Source organism: Silurus aristotelis, assembly GCF_946808225.1.
Source record: "Silurus aristotelis genome assembly, chromosome: 15".
Taxonomy (NCBI): Eukaryota; Metazoa; Chordata; class Actinopteri; order Siluriformes; family Siluridae; genus Silurus; species Silurus aristotelis.
This window is the reverse complement of record NC_139588.1, coordinates 11,040,860-11,059,429: the sequence shown is the minus strand read 5'-3', so window position 1 is coordinate 11,059,429 and position 18,570 is coordinate 11,040,860. Positions and strand designations below refer to the sequence as shown.

General features: G+C 39.4%; 2 protein-coding genes across 3 annotated transcripts; both read left to right on the top strand.

The window, feature by feature from the left end:
- Positions 1-171: 171 nt before the first annotated feature.
- Positions 172-4,923, top strand: snapc1a (small nuclear RNA activating complex, polypeptide 1a). 2 transcript variants are annotated; one of them, XM_083562016.1, is made up of 11 exons: positions 172-248; positions 325-469; positions 2,604-2,763; positions 2,843-2,983; positions 3,190-3,294; positions 3,503-3,646; positions 3,763-3,819; positions 3,948-4,013; positions 4,309-4,450; positions 4,608-4,670; positions 4,761-4,923. In XM_083562016.1, the coding sequence occupies exons 1-11, from the start codon at positions 239-241 to the stop codon at positions 4,796-4,798; spliced, it is 1,071 nt and encodes a 356-aa protein (XP_083418142.1). In that variant the 5' UTR covers positions 172-238; the 3' UTR covers positions 4,799-4,923. The 2 variants fall into 2 exon arrangements, with proteins under 2 accessions (XP_083418142.1, XP_083418143.1); XM_083562017.1 differs by having other exon boundaries at positions 3,951-4,013; positions 4,761-4,922.
- Positions 4,924-7,882: 2,959 nt separating this feature from the next.
- Positions 7,883-18,187, top strand: sgpp1a (sphingosine-1-phosphate phosphatase 1a). Its single transcript, XM_083561997.1, has 3 exons — positions 7,883-8,837; positions 12,147-12,236; positions 15,538-18,187. The coding sequence occupies exons 1-3, from the start codon at positions 8,199-8,201 to the stop codon at positions 16,087-16,089; spliced, it is 1,281 nt and encodes a 426-aa protein (XP_083418123.1). The 5' UTR covers positions 7,883-8,198; the 3' UTR covers positions 16,090-18,187.
- Positions 18,188-18,570: the final 383 nt, after the last annotated feature.

Below are 18,570 nucleotides of genomic sequence, written 5' to 3'. Positions count from 1 at the left end.
GAATTCTCGACTCTGATTGGTCAAAATTTGAACATTTGTGAAAAAAACAATAGGTTTATATAACATTTATTTTTTAATGAATTTAATATTTAACACACTGCAACCGTAAATTTCACATATTTATTTGCTAGTTAATTACCCGTTAAGCTCCACCCACCTGCTCAGCTTTAATTAGGGCTTTAATTAGGCGAGATTAATTAACGCTAGAACTCCCACCACTTGGCGGGTCTCGTGCGGGATGGCGGCAGGTGAGTTGGATTGTTGTACTTCACGATGCATTATAGCGTTTGTCGTTTTAACGCAGTATTTGATTATTATTTCAAGCTGCCACGAAAACGTGTGACGTCCTTCGGATTCCTTTTAAAAACGACTGTGAGGAGCTTCTGGGGCGCTTCCAACAGGTTGAGTCGGTGCGATATGAGGAGTTTGCGGCCATATGGAGAGCGATGGACTTCTCCAGTGTGTTTTAGTAAGAGCTGAGCTGTGGGGGTTTTGATGTTGATTTTGACTTGCACTCAAGCTTCTAATGAAAATGCATGTACATTTTGTTAATTGTTGCATGGTGCTTTTTAGAAATCGACCACTGGTTAGAAAGTGCTGATTAATTTCCAATAGTTCTGGCTTCAAGACAAATCAGAGGTTTATATAGTCAATGGATTACACAATTAAAAACAAACAGTATGGTCGATTTTTCTTTTATGTTTTGTTAATAAATCACAAATTTTCACCTGAATATCACACTGACCTGTGCTTGTCTTAGCACTGCGGTTAAGGCAGCCGCAGCTTGAAAATACACGGTTAAGACAGCCGCACTTTTTCTTTTTTTTTTCTTTCTTTCTTTTTTTTTTTTTTGTGTTGCGCGTCTAATCATACACTTACGGTATGGGTGGTGGGAGAGGTCAAATTGGATTTAAAGTCGTTTCCGTTATAAAAAAATACATAAAAAATACATAAAATAGCAATTAATTTTTATTTTTTAATTAAAGCACAAATAATACAATTTCTTCTTTGTGGTCTATCTATCTATCTATCTATCTATCTATCTATCTATCTATCTATCTATCTATCTATCTATCTATCTATCTATCTATCTATCTATCATCATCATCATCATCTCAAAGCCCATATTCAAACACTCTTAAATCTTAAAAAATTTTACTGTACAGTTTTTTTTTTTTAAGTAAAGGCAAATTCATTTTAAACATCAGTGCATTTCCAATCATGTTTCACATTCACTTATAAAACATTGTTCTTTTTATAAGTTTAATCAATCTTTCAAATTATTCTCATTTACAGTGTCTCTGTCTGCCTCTGTCTTTAGAGTGAATATGGAACATGATTGAAAATGCACTGATGTTTAGAGTGATTTGGTATAAACTAATAGACAGGGACACTATAAACTGGTATAATTTAAAAGAATGAGCAAACCTATAAAAGAAAAAGTTTAATGTCTTTTAATGTGAAACAAAATGGAAAATGCAGTAAGATTTTTAAATCTTTTGTCTTTTTGTTTATATTTTTTATACCGGAAACGCCTTTGTGAAACGTCGTTACATCTATTTTGACCGCGCCCACCACCAATACCGTAAGTGCACGATTAGACGCGCAACGCAAAAAAAAAAAAAAAAAAAAAAAAGCGGCTGGCTTAAACGCAATTGTCTAGCATACCATTCCAGATCTAGTCTGGGCTCGTCTTGGAAGTCTTTTCACTCGATTTTGGAGTGTGGCTTTGTGCATTTGATATTCAATCCCAAGGTTAGTGAGGTCAGACACTGTGTGGTGAGGACACCTGGAGTGCAGCCAGTTTATACGTATTTATTCTAAAGGTTTTCAGTGAGGGCTTTGTGCAGGCCACTTTTTACTACTTCTTCTACTCCAACCTGGCAACCCATGTCTTCATGGAGCTCACTTTGTGTACAGGCACACTGAAGTGTTGGAACAGTTCTGGGCTCCTTAGTTACAGTGAACCTAATTGTAGTTATACAACATGGATAAACATGTACAATTGTGTTTCCAACTTTGTGACAAAAATCATAGCTCCACAGGTAGATGGGTTTGTCTGGTGTCCACATACTTTTGCCAAAGACGTTTTCTGTAATATACACCTTTTACAATGACCTTTTATTCAAAGCCAAATAATAAATGAATGTAAAAAAAACCCAATTTTTTTTTTAAATGGTCAGATGTTTCTTCTATTGCGAGAAAGAATAGCACTTTCTTTACAATACAATTTTCAGAACATTTTATATGTAACTAAATTAATTTTAAAAAGTCGAAATGCGTAGGTTTATTTTTTGTATAAATTATACACGTATATTTTGTGAAGGATATGAGAAATATTTATGTACTGTCTGGAATATCTTGCCACTCTATTGACTATTTTCTTATAAAAACACTTTTTTTTTTCAGTGTTTCCAGTGGTTTTATTTAACATTGCAGATTTAAACAGTGTACTCTGGAGACTAGTGAGTCAAGTGTTTACATTGCTGTGATGTTCTGGAGGCGTAGCAAGAATCTTTTTCTACATTGCTTCAATATAAAGTTTTAGAATGTAGGCATGCTTTTTGTGTGATTCTTTCTTTGCTTTTCCTCCGTCTCTCTAGTGGTATGATCACAAACTACGAAAAAAGACCCTTTACTCGGCTCGTCTTTACCACAGTGTATGATTACTTCTTGCCCCCGTACAGCTTTCAGATCCGAGTGGGGGCACTGTATATGTTCTACGGCCTTTACTTTACACAGCTTGTCTGGCCAAAGGAAAAGGTGCTTTATCCGACATAGACACCACCATCCCTTTGTCTCGTTTGTTGTTGTTTTATGCATGTCTTCATTTCCCTTGCAGATCTGGATTGCACTGAAGGACTGGATGTGTGTACAGAACTTTCTCTCGGATGCTTTGACCTGTCAACACTTGGATGTTGTATATGTATACAGAAAGCTTTTTTATGAGAAGGCTTTTTTTTATACTGCAATGCCCATCCAGGTTATTGTCCATGGCTGTAGTTTTCCTAACCAAGCAGACAAATACTTGCTGTCATTCATGTTTTCTTTTTTTGAGTACAAGTCGTAAGCCAATATCATGGTGCATGCAAAACACTATTCTTGAACAGATAGAAATGTATGCCAGGAGTGTTTGGCTGTCAATACTTCAAACGTACATACTTCCATGTTTCTTTCTTTGACCAACAGCTCACATTTGATGGAAAGCGCCGTTATAAAAGCAAGAAAATCAATGAGTTGTTCCAGGACCAGAGATCTAGAGTGATGGAACTGGTTAATGCAGGTACAGTGGAGGTGAGCGAAGAGTTTTAGTTGGAAATACATAAAATATAAGTAAAAAAATCACTTTCAGGTTAGTAGAATTTCTATATAGATACCAATAACAGGATATTCCCTTGTAAGATATGATGTCTGTTTATACACTAACCCTCCAAGACCCCCACCCTTCTTTCTCTCAGCACTCCCTCTAGATTTAAGATTGTTACTGTTTGTGTTCTTACAGGAAATCACAAATGTGCATGCTCATTATGAGCGGATTAAGGAGGCACTGCAAGTGTCCACCTCGGTCAGCGTGACACCAGTCAACCTCTCTGTGCAGCTCCAGCAATGTGCGCTTGAGTTTCAGCAGTGGAAGGAGAATACTAAAGTAAGTGTGTTTGTGTCATATTTATTACCAGCACATGTTTGCATTGCATGTGATTGCTGAATGTTGATTATTTCGACAATTTTAAGTGTTGCAATCTCTATGCATTTTGCATCCAGAACTCAAGAAATAAAAGCACTGGCAAAAAAGAGAAGGAAAGCACTCCGCATTTAGAGGTGGGTTTAACCTCGCTGACTAGTAACAATTTGTATTTGGAGCAGTTAATACTCCATGTACTTTAAAGAATATTTAGGTTTGAATCTGAGTAAATGATATTCTTTTTGTCTTTTTTTCCTCTCTCCAGCAGAACTCGAAGAGAGCAGATCAACTGGCTTTAATAAAGTCAAAGTCTTATGGGCATCTAGCAACGGTTTGTCTTATATGTACAAGTGTGTGTGTGTGTCTGTGTGTGTCCTTTAGCCTGGTAAATATCTTATTGTATTAATTGAATATCTCCATATTTTTCTTTTCCATAAGGGAGCACAATTTGGTTTACTGATCAAAATCTTAGGTAGAACCACTGATCTGTGTGTGTGTGTGTGTGTGTTAGGAAGCTAGAAATGAAACAAAGCAGACTGATTGATCAGTTGAAAGGGACATTTGAGGGGGACTGATCAATCAGTCTGCTTTGTTTCATTTCCAGCTTTGTGTGATTTTCATCATAGGCTTCCAAATCAAGACGACACAGACAGGTAGAGATGGACAACTCAGGGTCTGGGACAGACCACACACAAGAGTCATTGTCTCCACACAAACAGAAGCAACTCTCTCTCCGGCAGAGAACCTGGCAAAACCTGGGCAAAAAAGGTCTTTTCCTTTTATTTAAAGATAACTGGAAGTATAATATTCTGTTCTGTTGATTTATTAATACACAAAAAAATTTATATTGTTAAATATAACTATTGATTCTGCAAACAGATTTTTATGAAATTGATGTCATTTTTTTATTTTTCTCAAACCAAAGAGTCAGAAGAACAAAAACAGCAACACTGGCTTCTGAGCACAAAGGAGGAAGACAAAGCTGCTAGTAAGAATTTTTACTACATGAGCCCATAATGAAGATTGTGTGGTAGGATTTCTTGAAAATACTGCTAATTATGAAAATGTTTTATTTTAGTGAAAAGATGCCCACAGAAGAAGAGATTTAAGTGGTGAACTGTGGCACAGTTGTGGGAGTGGGTTTCTTCTCACTCTCTTGCTATTTTTTTTCCACATAATTTTTGATTCTGTAAAAACAGTGGAATTCCTATGAAATAAGAATTCTTTTTTTTTTCTGGACAGCATGTGTATATGCATGTGAAAATGAACATGATTTATTTGTCAAACTGTTTATTAAATAGAATAAATATACTTGGAAATCAATGTTTATTTTAAAGTGGCTATAGTTGTTTTAATGTTTTTTTTTTTTTTTTTTTTTTACATTTAACGGTTATTTATAGATAGACAAACCAATATAGACTCTTGCCTTGTTTTATTAATGTCAAATTTGTCCATTTTTAGACCCTGTCTATTTATTAGAGATCTCTCGCTCTTGCGCTTTCTCTGCCTCCTATTTTTATTTTATTTTTTTATAATTTATTTAGGGAATGGACATGTGTTCCCCATTATATTCTCATGGGCCAGTGATTACATTGGATAACCCAAAGTCTTTATTTGAAAGCAAAAACAGAATAACAAGCTTGTTAAGCACACAAGGTGTGTTTAAAAGTGGCCAGTACCAGTGCTACTCACATTACCATTCAAATCCCCTGCACAGGTGATGCCTCCTCAATTTTTATGCAATATTGTGGCATTTTACCACATCCCTTATCTGTTCTAACCACTGTTTTATTTTATTTAGATCTGGTTTTATAGGAAGGCTACATTTAACTCATTGTCATGTGTAAATCATTTTGTGATCACTTTTGAAGTTGGAGTGCAAATCAGTGTTTGTTTGTCTCTAAGATGTTCACTGGAGTTGCAATCAGGGATCTGTGAAGGATGTACTCATCGTTCATGCAAACCTTTATACGCCATGTATTCATTGTTGCCCGTGCACAGGCATCTTGTGCTAGAATATACACTGACCATGCATAACATTTACATTATAACATTAGGACCGGTCAAGTGAATAACACTATCTCATGGCACCTTTTTATTGAAAGGGATATATTAGGCATCTAGTGAACATTTTTTGTCCTCAACATCTTCAGCTCTGCTACCTCCTGCTCCTCCTCCTGTCTTTTAGTCAATGCCACTGTCTCTAAACCGTACAACATCGCAGGTCTCACCACAGTCCTATAAACTTTCCTTTTCACTCTCACAGATACTCTTCTATCACAAATCACTCCTGTCACTCTTCTCCAGCCCCTGCACTCTTTTCTTCACTTCTCTAACACACTCTCCAGTACTTTACACTGTTGACCCCAGGTACCTGAACTCCACCTCTTCGCCCTTCAAACGCACCACTCCACTGTCCTCTCTCTCATTCACACACATTTACTCTCTTACTTTTACTGACTTTCATGCCCCTTCTCTCCAGCGCATACCTCCACCTCTCCAGGCTCTTCTCAACCTGCACCCTACTCTCACCACAAATCACAATATCATCTGCAAACATCATAGTCCATGGGGACTCCTGTCTGACCTCGTCCGTCAACCTGTCAATCACCACTGCAAACAGGAAAGGGTTTAGAGCCGATCCTTGATGCAGTTTAACCACCACCTTAAACCAGTCTGTTGTTCCTACTTCACACTTCACTGCTGTCACACTGTCCCCATACATGTCCTGCACCACCCTCACTTACTTCTCTGACACACTTGACTTCCTCATACAATAACACAACTCCTCTTGGCACCCGGTTGTACGCTTTCTCTAAATCCACAAATCCACAATACACAATGCAAGTCCTTCTGACCTTCTCTATACTTCTGCATCAACATTCTCAAAGCAAATAAGGCGTCTGTGGTGCTCTTCCTCGGCATTTGCTCACAGATGGTCACCTCTTCTCTCAGCCAAGCTTCCACTACTCTTTTCCATAACTTCATGGTGTGACTGATCAACTTTATTCCCCTGTAGTTACTGCAGGTCTGCACATCTCCCTTATTCTTAAAGATCTGTACCAGCACACTCCTCCTCCATTCATTAGGCATCCTCTCACCTTCCAGAAGCTTGTTGAACAACCTGGTTTAAAAACTCCACTTCCAGCTCTCCTAAACATCTCCACTCTTCTATCAGTATGTCATCTGGTCCAACCGACTTTCCACTCTTCCTCTGAAACACTGCTCTCACTTCTGCCTTACTTAGTCCTATCCACTTCCTGCTTCACCATCTCCACACCATCCAACCCTCGCTCGCTCGCTCTCTCTCTTCTTCTTCATCAGCTGCTGAAAATACTCCTTCCATCTTCTTAACACACTCTCCTCACTAGTCAACACATTTTCATCTCCATCCTTTATTGCTCTAACTTGCAGCACATCCTTTCCAGCTCAGTCTCTCTGCCTGGCCAATCGGTACAAATCCTTCTTTAGTGTCCAACTTCTCATACAGCTCCTCATACGCCTTTTCCTTGGCTTTCGCCACATCCCTCTTTACCTGCTGCCGCATCTCCTTGTACTCCTGCCTATTTTTTTTCATCACTCTGTCGATCCCAATTCTGTTTTACCAACCTCTTTCTCCTAATGCTTTCCTGCACTTCCTCATTCCACCACCATGTCTGTCTTCCTTTCTATTTTCAAATGTCACACCAAGTACTTTTCTAGCGGTCTTACTTCTGCAGTAGTTGCCCAATCAGCACATCTTCACCACCACCACCACCGAGCCTCTCTGACCTCTTCCCTGAATCTCACACCAGTCTTCCGCCTTCAGTTTCCACCATCTAATTCTCCTTTCAGTCCCTGCTCTCCTCCTCCTCTTCTTCACCTCCAAAACCATCCTACAAACCACCATCCGATGCTGTCTAGCTACACTGTCTCCTGCCAACACTTTACAGTCTCCAATCTTCTTCAGGTTGCATCTCATAGAACATAGTCCACCTGTGTGCACCTTCTGCCACTCTTATACGTCACCCTATGATCCTCCTTCTTCTTAAAATAAGTATTCACCACTGCCATTTCTATCCTTTTAGCAAAATCTACCACCATCTGCCCTTCCACATTCCTCTCCTTAAAGCCCTACCTACCCATCACCTCTGTTCCATCTTTATTTCCTGTTTCAAAATGTCTGGAAACAGTTCTGCGGATAAAACACATTGGTGTGATCTTTTGGCCGAGCAGTGCAGGAGCAGTATTCAAAAAGGCTGTCGGCGGGGACCCGCTTATTACGTCATGATTAGTGCGCGTCCCCGTGGCCGTGAGCGCGAGGCTGCAGCCGGATCCTGGAAGCTTGGTTACGTTTTCAGTTGTTACAGCTCGTGAGAGATTAAACCCCGGAACCCATCAGCGGCATGAAGAAGCGGAGAGAAAGTTGGCGTTAGCGGTGTGTTTCTGTTTCTCCGAAAAGCACCATCCTCGTGTCATCGGGTCTGCGCGCGGGCTTGGGATCCGCTCACAGTGGAGGGCCCGTGTCGGAGTAGCAATGGTGACGACACTAATCGCGCGATTCGTCCGCTTTTGCAAGTACCTACAAGACCCTCGACATGTCGCCAGGTTCCAGCAGCTCTGCGGGGTCAGAGGCACGTTTTCCCGCAGATCGGCCGCGCCGGAGCAGACGAGCGCTCGAGATCCGCCGCCTAACGGCGCGTGCATGAAGCGGTGCGATCAAGAGGTCGGGGAGTGTGTAAAACACCACCACGGCGAGAACAACGAGGCTCCCGGGACTAAGAGATTAGACTGCAGAGGCAGAGTAAAGCCTCTCCGTAAGAACTCCCTGACTGATGATGTCGGCCAGGAATTCATTATCGAGAGCAAGTTCCTCTTCTACTTGTTTACGATGGGCACCGAACTGGGCAACGAGATGTTCTTCATCGTGTTCTTCCCCTTCCTGATGTGGAACGTGGACGCGTGTGTGAGCCGGCAAGTGATCGTGGTGTGGGTCTGGGTGCTGTTCTTTGGACAGACCACCAAAGACCTGGTGGGATGGACACGACCTGCTTCTCCACCCGTAGTTAAAGTGGAGGTCTTCTACAACTTCGAGTACAGCATGCCGTCAGTGCATGCCATGACTGGAGCGTCTGTCCCTTTCTGTCTCTTCATGCTCACTTACAACCGCTGGGAGGTAACGGACAGGGACAGAGAGCTGTCATTCAGAATAATGGCAATAATAAAGATCTTGTATACTTTATTTCTGTTAGGGGCATTCTGAAATGTCATAGTGATGCCATGCCAGTGGCATCACTATGACCATGAAACTGATGATACTAAAAAAATAAATAAAAATAAACATATACTATATATATGTATGTGTGTTAATGTTAGTTGTGCTCATTCAACTACAAAAATATTACCGAGATCTCCCACTGATCCTATGTGAAGATGTCTGAAATGCAGTCTATGCACTAGTTTATTTCAAAGCTGTTTAATAGGTTTGAGGTCGAGGCTCTTAAATTGTAAAAACCTTTGTCTCCAGTGACTTTGCTTTGTGCACAGGGGCATTGCAAATCTGTAACAGGTCACCCGAGAGGCCACAAATTTCTGGCAACAGTTTGCAAAAGAACCTCATATAGGCTACATGTACAGTAGTTCACATATATACTGTAGGTCAGGTCCAAATTAATATTTTTTTTTTGTTCGCTATTGAATAAATAATCCCATGTGAAAGTATCTGGAGAAAGTTACCATTTTAAATGGCACATATGCAATCGGTCAATTGAGTAAAATAGTGTTGTAGAAAACTCCAGTGATTTAAAATCTACTCTTTAGCTCTAATTCTCTACATTGGGTGCACATTTTTATACATTTGTCATATGAAAAACAGATTTTTCAGCAGGGAATGTCAGGTGTGTCTTTTGATGCCTTGCTAATGTATGCTAATGCCTTTTGCGCCTCTCGGATTACAGATGTTTATCAGGCTTCATTGCCACCAACCTCTTTGACTGTTCATTGCTCACAGGTTTACCATCACAAGAAGCCTTACAGACTCTTGATATCGAGTTCCCTGTATCAGGCTAGCAAGTTTTTTTTAAACACTTGGATGGCATTTGAAATTTAGACTGATTCATAATAGCCAGTTGTTTTTATCCCGTTCAAGGTTGATGCTGCTCTAGGTTTTTTATATTGAAGTCTTTAGATTCTGTTAATTATTTGACCAATGAATATTGTGTTAGGCACAACTGTATAACATTCCCATCCTGATAGCAGGGTCGTTTAAATCTTAAGGATTTGTCATGATAAGCAACGAGCTGGGGTGTGATAAGTGTATGGCCTCTGAGCTCTTAGATAGTGTGCAGGCAGCTGGGTTCACGGAGGTCATATCCACGGTGGTGTGAGCTCTAAAGTTCATGTAGTAGAAAGATTTTTAATTTTTTTTTTTCGTCCATTCTAAAGGTTCCTATTAGACGTAATATGTACCTGGTGAAAACTAATAGCAAGAGGCTGTACTTTTTTAAGGATCGTGCTTATTTTTGTTAAAAGAATGAATGTTTCATGCATTTCATCCATTATAATTTTTTTATAATTGACAAATGATGTAATATAGGGAGATAATGCATGCTTTACTGAAGGTCTGTTTAATATTTTATTCCGTACCGCTTATATAACAGTGCTTTGTGTTCTGGCCTCACAAACTTTGTTTGCATTAAACTAGTACAATAGAGCAGGTTAAACAAGCCCAGATGTTCTGTTCTGGCTTTATTTGATGTGTGGTTTATTTTTATTTTTTTGTCAAAGTGAATGAATTCCCTGACATTGAGGTGACTTCAGTCATTTACAAAGAAAGATAAGAATAGCAATAGCAGAACACCGAGAACAATGAAGCCGGGTCACGGCTTGACCCTCTTCTCTTTGTGTGTCTTGTCAGCTGTGTTTGCAGATTTAAACATGAAAGATACTGCTTGTACCAATATTTGTGTGAATCAGCAGATATGTGTGTTTCTTTTTTTTTAAACCTCTGTGCAAATCATTCCCATCATTTGCACTTTGGCACACATTTGCTTTGTGCACAGCAGAATGCAAAGCCGTGAAGGTTAAAGCAAGGAGTGGCACTACTGAGCATGTTTACTATTTTGACAGCTTTCTATTAGTTTTTGAATGACTCTCCACTACATTTTAGAAAATGTATATTGCACTTTATCAGATTCACTACAATGACAAAAGTATTGGGACACCATATATTTCCATACCTGGTTCTTCACCAGACTGTTTATCACAAAGTTAGAGGCACACAATTGTATATTGCAGGGGTCACCAACTTTTTTGAAACCGAGAGCTACTTCTTGGGTTCCCGATTAATGTGATGGGCTACCAGTTTGATACACACAGTTTTCAGTTTGAAAACAAATTTGCTCAATTTACCTTTTATGTTATTATTAATAATATTCCTCTATGTGAAAACACTGATCATGCTAATGATTTCTCATAATAATCAACAACACCATGTTGGTGACCCCTGGTATATTGTATATGCCCCCATCACTGTGTAACTGAGTTACACCATTTCTAATAAAAATTGTGCAATCTTTAGCACTAATTGGTTAATTATTTTCTCTTGTGCACACCTCAACATGAGAGGTTGATTTCTTCTTTAGAGAAATAAATGCAAAATAGATAAATTCATTCCTTTTTTTTTTTTTTTTAACTTTCAATTTAATATAGCTTTTTTTCTGCTAATATCCTAATACTGATACTGGATTTACATTATATTGGGGGGAATAAATGTTCGTGGACACCTGATTTTAGGATTTGTGCATGCTTCTTGAACATCCCATTCCACATTTACTCCCCATTTGCGGTTATAATAACTTCCACTCTTCTGGGAAGATGTTTCACTAGATTTTTGAGTGTGGTTATTGAAGTTTGTGCTCATTCAGCCACAAGAGCGTTTCTTAGGTTATGATCTCAGGTTAAGGAGGCCTGGGGTGCAGTCAGCATTTCAGTTCATCTCAAAGATGTTCAATAGGGTTGAGGTCAGAGCTCTATTGTAGGCCAATTAAGATCTTCCATGCAACTCATGCAAACTATATCTTCAGAGAGGTGGCTTTGTGCACAGGGCGGTTGTCATGTTGGAATAGGTTTGGGTCTCCCTGGTACCTGGAACAGTCAGGTGTCACAATACTTTTGTCCATACATTATTATATAAATTAATCGCTGCCTAATTGATCAATTTTCCATTTGCACTGTCTAGTAAGTAGACTCTAGTTTAATGTACTGGTAGTAAAATAAAGCTACAGGGTGAAACTGCTTATGTTGTGTGGGTGTGTGTGTTTGTTTTGAGCTGGCATCTGGCACAAATTATGACTTCTGCAGTTCATCAGTGCCATCAGTAGTAAATGATCTATGTGACAGTTAAAGCAGTCTAAACAGTCTGCATGAACAATGGAAATAGTTGCTTACATTGTCTAAAATGCTTTCTCCTCTCTCTGTGTCTCAGTACCCGTTCCTGTTTGGACTGAGTGTGGCCATATGTTGGAGCTTTCTGGTATGCATAAGCAGAATCTACATGGGAATGCATTCTGTCTTGGTAAGTAAAACTTTCACCAGGGATTCACTTTCATGTCTCACATTTTTACATAATGACTCGAGCATTTTGAAAACATTTTCCTTCCTCGACTCAAAAGCTCAATCATTCACAAAGGTTTGTGATTGTTCGTTCTCTCTCTCTCTCTCTCTCTCTCTCTCTCTCTCTCTCTCTCTCTCTCTCTCTCTCTCTCTCTCTCTCTCTCTCTCACTAAAGAAAGAAAAAATCTAATTTCCATTCAATTATCTATTATTTTCTGTATTCAAGCTTGTTTTGATCCGTTTCAGAATGACCCAGCCAAGACAAAAGAAAAAAAAAATCCAAATAATAAATTCTAAGTTTGACATGTAAAATGAGGATACAGTTGCCCATAAGCTGCAAACAAAAGCTGATTCATAACTGGTATCTGGTACACCTCCGCAGTCCAGACCCCATGGGATGGATATGAATGCTCACAAGCTAAAGCTGTAGATCAGTGAGTCATCATGGATGACTCATAGCATCTGCTCTGCTCCGTTAATAACCGGATGCTGGTTCTGCTAGCAGTTTTGATCCGTTTTCTGCCATGGATCCTCTTTGATTTTGGCACTTATTGTTTTGCTGACAATTAGCGCTTTGGCGGTCTGTGATATCAATTATCCTGACTGTCAGCTTTTAGTCACTGCTGCATTGTGGCAGATCCATGTTACATTTTGTCTGCATGTTTCTTATCTAAACATTGTTTCCAAGTAAAGTTACACTATATGGACAAAAGTTTGTGGACACCTGATAACAAGATTCATATGTGCTGTTTGAGCATCCTATTTCACATTTAGGCCTTTGGGAAGATGTTCCACTAGATTTTGGTGTGCTCGTCGAGATTTGTGCTCATTCAGCCATAAGGTCATTAGTAAAGTCAGGTTCTGATGTGGGGTGAGACGGCGTTCCAGTTCATCCCAGTCGGGTTGAAGTCAGAGCTCTATAGCAGGCCACATAAGATCTTCCACTCCGAACCCGTGTACACCATATCATGGATCTGGCTTTGTGCACAGGGTGATTTGTTATGCTGGAACAGGTTTGGGAGCCACCATATCAATACCATTTTTGTGCCTCCTTTGCAAAAGTAACAGTTCGGAGATCTTGGCTAGAAAAGTAAAGTTTCCCAATACTACACCGAACGCCAATGTCATCATTTGGCTTTGTGTTTAAAGATAAATATAAAAACTAAATATCTACTTTTTATTCATTTTCTTTTTGTATCTATCGATTGCTTTAAGGAGCATGGGCTAACGTATGTTTACGGCACAAAATGTTTTGTATTAGTTATAGATATGAACATTTATTTGGATGTTCAGTGTTCAATGTGTAGTCCCAATCTTCTATCTTTTCTATAGGCTGCATAAAACACATGACAAATTGACATACTTTCATCTGAGATGAGTTATTCATTATTAAGCTCATCTGTAGTTCAACAAGCAATTCAATCTGGAGTTGTTAAGCAATTGTGAAAATGGACCAACATTGTCTGAGAAACCGTTCAAACCGAAATGATCACAAAAACGAACATTGAAGGTATCACTGAGCATGAACACGGATGTGCAAGTCGTTCTGAGTGGATATCTTTACTATAAAAGGTGGTGGTGGTTGTTTTTTATTTATTTTATTTTTTTTTAACTTTCAACAACTCATCATTTCATTACGCAGTGACACGTATACATACGAGATTAATATGAGCTTTAATCTTTCAGCTCATTTCATTCAACGTTCCCCCATACGCCATCAGCCGTCGTGACACGATTGCATGTGTAATGAACGTGAAGAAGGTGCATTGTTTATCTGAATATAGTTTTCCCTAAAAAATGGATTAGGTGAAGAAACTGGAGGGTTAATTTATTGAGCACACATTTTTCTAATTTCTAAAATTTTCTCTATCTACAGCACCATGATTATTATTAATATAATTATTGGTATTAATGTTTTTATGTAGTATTTTATTTAAATAAATGAGACTTTAACGTATCGTATATTAGTAAAGCCTAATAGTTTGATTGTCAGGATACAGTTTATAAACCTTCAATCTAATATCACCACCAGCCACCACTAGTAAGCTGTTAAGTGAATTAGCCCACATGAAGAGGAAGTCAAAACTGCCACGTGAGAGTGAAAACAGGAAGCTATTACGACAGGCCCATAATTACTTCTCTGGAGGTAAACAATCGGTCATTGCTTGTTTTCAAAGCTGGCTGTAGAGTCACAGACTCATAAAATATTTCTATGAATGATCAAAGATGAGGCCTATGAAATTTTGTTTTACTCACCATCTAAGAGCTTGTGACATTTTTGTGTTTGCATGTGGAAAAAAAAGAGCTGTTTGGGGAACTTTTGATTTCACTTCATCTTTAAAAGTGTTGTTAAAGCAGTCTGTTTGGATACGAACACGAAAGCACAAGACCGCACTTCTGGATTGAGGCTCTGACGTAAACTGGGGCTAAACTCACTCGCTCATGCACTTTTGCTGTATACACTCTTATTCACAGGGCACCATAGAAACATGGAAATAAAGGGCACATGCAGCACACCAAGCTGAAATTTGAAGATGGTGTGGATAGATATATGATGCCTAATTGGTAATAATATAATGAACTATCGGGGGAGTGGTGGCTCCAGCGGTTAAGGCGCTGGGCTGCCGATCGGAAGGTCTGGGGTTCAAGCCCCGGTATCGCCAGGCTGCCACTCTTGGGCCCTTGAGCAAGGCCCTTAACCCTCTATGCTCCGGGGGTCCCTTACGAGGGAAATATCAAGGTCCGTGACGTCGGCGTGACGTGGGGCCGCCTTCCCGTGGGCTCACCACCTGCAGGAGGGACCGTAAGGGACGGTGCTGTGAGGATTGGGCAGCAGTCGAAGGCGGGGGCCTGCTTAGACTGCTGCCCCCGCGACCCGAATTACGGATAAGCGGGAGAAAATGAATGAATGAATGAATAATGAACTATCCACTCATCATTTCATTAATCTATTAAGAATCTGGAGAGCTAGAAAATGGTGGCATTCTATAGGAATATAGTGTGTGTCAATATGATTATTTGAACCGGTGCATCGATTCAAAGGGGATCAATTTGCATTACATAATTTGAGTGTAAACTGGGGGCTGAATAATTTAATAAGCCTAAAGAGAAAACAATCTTATGAATAAACAATTTCATGTGGAAACTTGAGGCTTATACCACAAATATTAAGACACCTTATTACAGTTAAAAGTGGAAGACTGGTAGTATTCTTAGTGACTGCTTTTCCATGTTTTATTTTATAAAATTTTTCTGTCTTTCAGGAGGTGATTACAGGCTTCCTGTACAGCTTGCTGATACTGGCTTGCTTTCTCCCTGTGCTGGAAGACATCGATACATTCTACTTATCAGGCAGCATGGCTCCTGCACTCATTCTGCTGCTGCATGTGGGCCTGGCCGTGCTCGCCTTCTCTCTGGATTCGTGGAGTACATCCCGTGCTGACACCGCACAGGCTCTGGCAACCGGTGCAGGGGGTGCACTGGCAAGCAACTTCAACCAGCATCTGGGCCTGCACTTCGACCCACCTGCCTCCTCGCTACCTCTGAAGATGCCCTCCATCACCAGCGCACTGCTGGGACGCTCTCTCCTGCGCTTGCTAATTGGCGTGGCAGTTCTGCTGGCTGTGCGCGCGATCATGAAGGCCATCGCCATCCCGCTGGCCTGCCAGTTATTCGGCGTACCCTCTAACGACGTACGCAAGGCGCGGCAGGACCCTCGTGTGGAGCTTACCTACCGGTTCCTTGTTTATGGGACAGTGGCCTTTTGCTGTGTCTTCCTTGTACCTCTGCTCTTCATCTGTCTGCACTTGGTGTGAAGACACTATCAGGCTTCTGTCATAGTCACTAATGTGGACAAATAACAGTTTTGAGGAGAATATTTTTGGAAGTAGACTGTCTACCAAGCTGGTATTTGAAAGTAACCACTTAATGTTATCAAGTTTAATTTTTATTTTATTTTGTCTGATTTTTAATTTTTTTCTTCTTCTGACACTTAATGTTTATTTTAAATGTTTCTATCCTTAATCTTTTTAAATCTCTTTACTAACCCAAAGTGTCAATGATTTTGCCAGAACACAGAAGACACTTTTAGACAAAGGAGCTTTTTTGCACAACTGTATGAAATGAATGGTGTTTCAGATGAAATCACTAATAGTGAGTTTTAAAATGAGGTGTACAGAAATGTATTAGTGACTGTTAAAAAAAAAACTGTAACTGCTAATACCAGACAGCTGTGTCTTTTACAGGCTTCAACCCAATCTAAAATATGGCAGGCATCCAACATGCAATCCATGTACAAATCCTAAAGTTATATACCTTTTACCTTTCTTCTACCACAAGCCATGGAATATAGGTTGAGCTCTGACTGGGTACTCTAGACCAGGACATGGATTTGTTGCTGAGCCACACTGTTGTCAAATACAAAAATTACAACTAATGCGCCACAGTCAGTAAAAATAAGCCTACATGGTACATCTTTATGGGTGTGGTGAAACTATAACATAGATGTGCTTTAAAACACTGGCTGGGATCCAGCAGTGAACAAAAGCTTTAGCTGAACATAATATTTAGGTGCATTTCTGCTTTGTCTTATGAGGATCCTGTTTGCTTTATCTCCACCCGTCTCCTCAACAGCCTTCCTATTTACACCCATCCTGCACCATTGTGTTCTACAGTACATTGGATCCCTACCAAATTGCACTCTTAAACTTTGCCTGCCCATGTTCAACTTGTATATACAAACCCACTCCTGTGTTGTTTTTTTTTCCCTTATTAGGCCATTTTTTGTTTCCACTATACTTTATCCTGAAGCATTTCTTTTTCTTTACTTCAGAGCAGCTCAATGCAATTGGACTCTGTGTTTGAAGAGCCTCTGTTCTCAGACTAGTAATATGTGGTCATAGTTAATGGTGCAGTGTGTCTTCAGATTTTTATCTTTCATACTCAACAATCATGTCACACTAAATTGTGAGTGAACAAGGAGATGATGATTACTGTTTCTATATTCTGTGTGCATAATTTCAAATATGCTCAATCTAAATCTCTAGCCTCCAGTCTTACATACAATCTCCTGGTTATCAAGTCTGCACGGCCACAGGGACAAAGAGAGAAGACTGTTCTGTGGATCTCTCTCTCTCCAATCTTTAATACAGATGACTGTCATAGGTTTTTTCCCCCTTCTGTTGTGCAAGAAACGATTTCAATCACGTGGTGTCATTTGTTTTTAAAATTCAATAGCCGGAGGATAGATAAATTATAATAAAATGCAATTCCAATACAACCTATACCCAGCCCCTCCTGAGTGTAACATCCAAATCCAATCGAAATGTAAAGTCTGTGGTCGAAATAAAGGTGTTTATTTGACTTGGTTTGAGATTTGATACTGTACATGCAAATATTTTAAAACAATTCATCAATGTCAAAAGTGCATGATACAAAAAGTGTGTGTTATTTCCTACTTTGAATTGGTTTTTTTTTTGCTTTGTTCAGCATGTCTTATCTCAAGTAGACTTGTGAAGTTTACAAAAACATTGTCCCTCTTACAGCCCAGATAAACTTAAGTATTAGACAGTGGTCTTTTTTTTTTTTTTTTTAATAACGCATGGTCAGGGTGTGTCCACAAATATATGATTAAGGAGATTAGGTTTGGGCAATAGAAAGTTATTGGTGGATATTAAATGAAAAACACTGTTTTACTTAAATGAATAATTGTCTAGATGTACTGTTTTTGTTTTTTTCAAGTTTGCAGCTGTTGTGATAGTGATTTTAATCACATTGCTCTAATCACACAACTCAATGCCACTGCTTCCTAATCTGTCTGAAAAATATAACGAGGTGGAAGATATTCACGGAAATGTATTCATGCATACTATGTATATAATATTACTCTACATAAATCACATTATGTTGTACAAATCTCATCTCAATCTGTTTGTATGCGGTTGAAACTTTAGGTGATTATGAAGTGTTTAAGACCAATTCGAGTGTCTTGTATGCAGCAGCTTACGCCACCGACCTTATGGATAGACGACAGAACTATGTGCTTGTGCTGTTCTAAAGCCATAACTAATGTCTGGTGGTTAAGAGAGAATCCTTCAATGCCTGTTATATACACTGCTGTTAATTTCAACTAGATATTATTTCCCAAAAAAATCGGAACAATGTGTAAGTCGCATACAAAGTCCTTAAATGGTCAGATGCTGAACTGAATATGTAAACTAGGCCACAATAAATATAGTATTGGAACATCCCAATATGCGTTGGTAGGTATGTGATGTGATCTGTGCTTTTACAATCAA

What these genes read in the sequence shown, in the direction of transcription:
- snapc1a (XM_083562016.1), top strand. An exon ending in TTAATGCAGGTACAGTGGAG is followed by an intron (nt 3,295 to 3,502) that starts GTGAGCGAAGAG and finishes GTGTTCTTACAG; the next exon opens with GAAATCACAAATGTGCATGC. An exon ending in AGTGGAAGGAGAATACTAAA is followed by an intron (nt 3,647 to 3,762) that starts GTAAGTGTGTTT and finishes TTTTGCATCCAG; the next exon opens with AACTCAAGAAATAAAAGCAC.
- sgpp1a (XM_083561997.1), top strand. Translation starts at nt 8,199, where the DNA reads ATGGTGACGACACTAATCGCGCGATTCGTCCGCTTTTGCAAGTACCTA. An exon ending in TCACTTACAACCGCTGGGAG is followed by an intron (nt 8,838 to 12,146) that starts GTAACGGACAGG and finishes TCTGTGTCTCAG; the next exon opens with TACCCGTTCCTGTTTGGACT. An exon ending in TGGGAATGCATTCTGTCTTG is followed by an intron (nt 12,237 to 15,537) that starts GTAAGTAAAACT and finishes TCTGTCTTTCAG; the next exon opens with GAGGTGATTACAGGCTTCCT.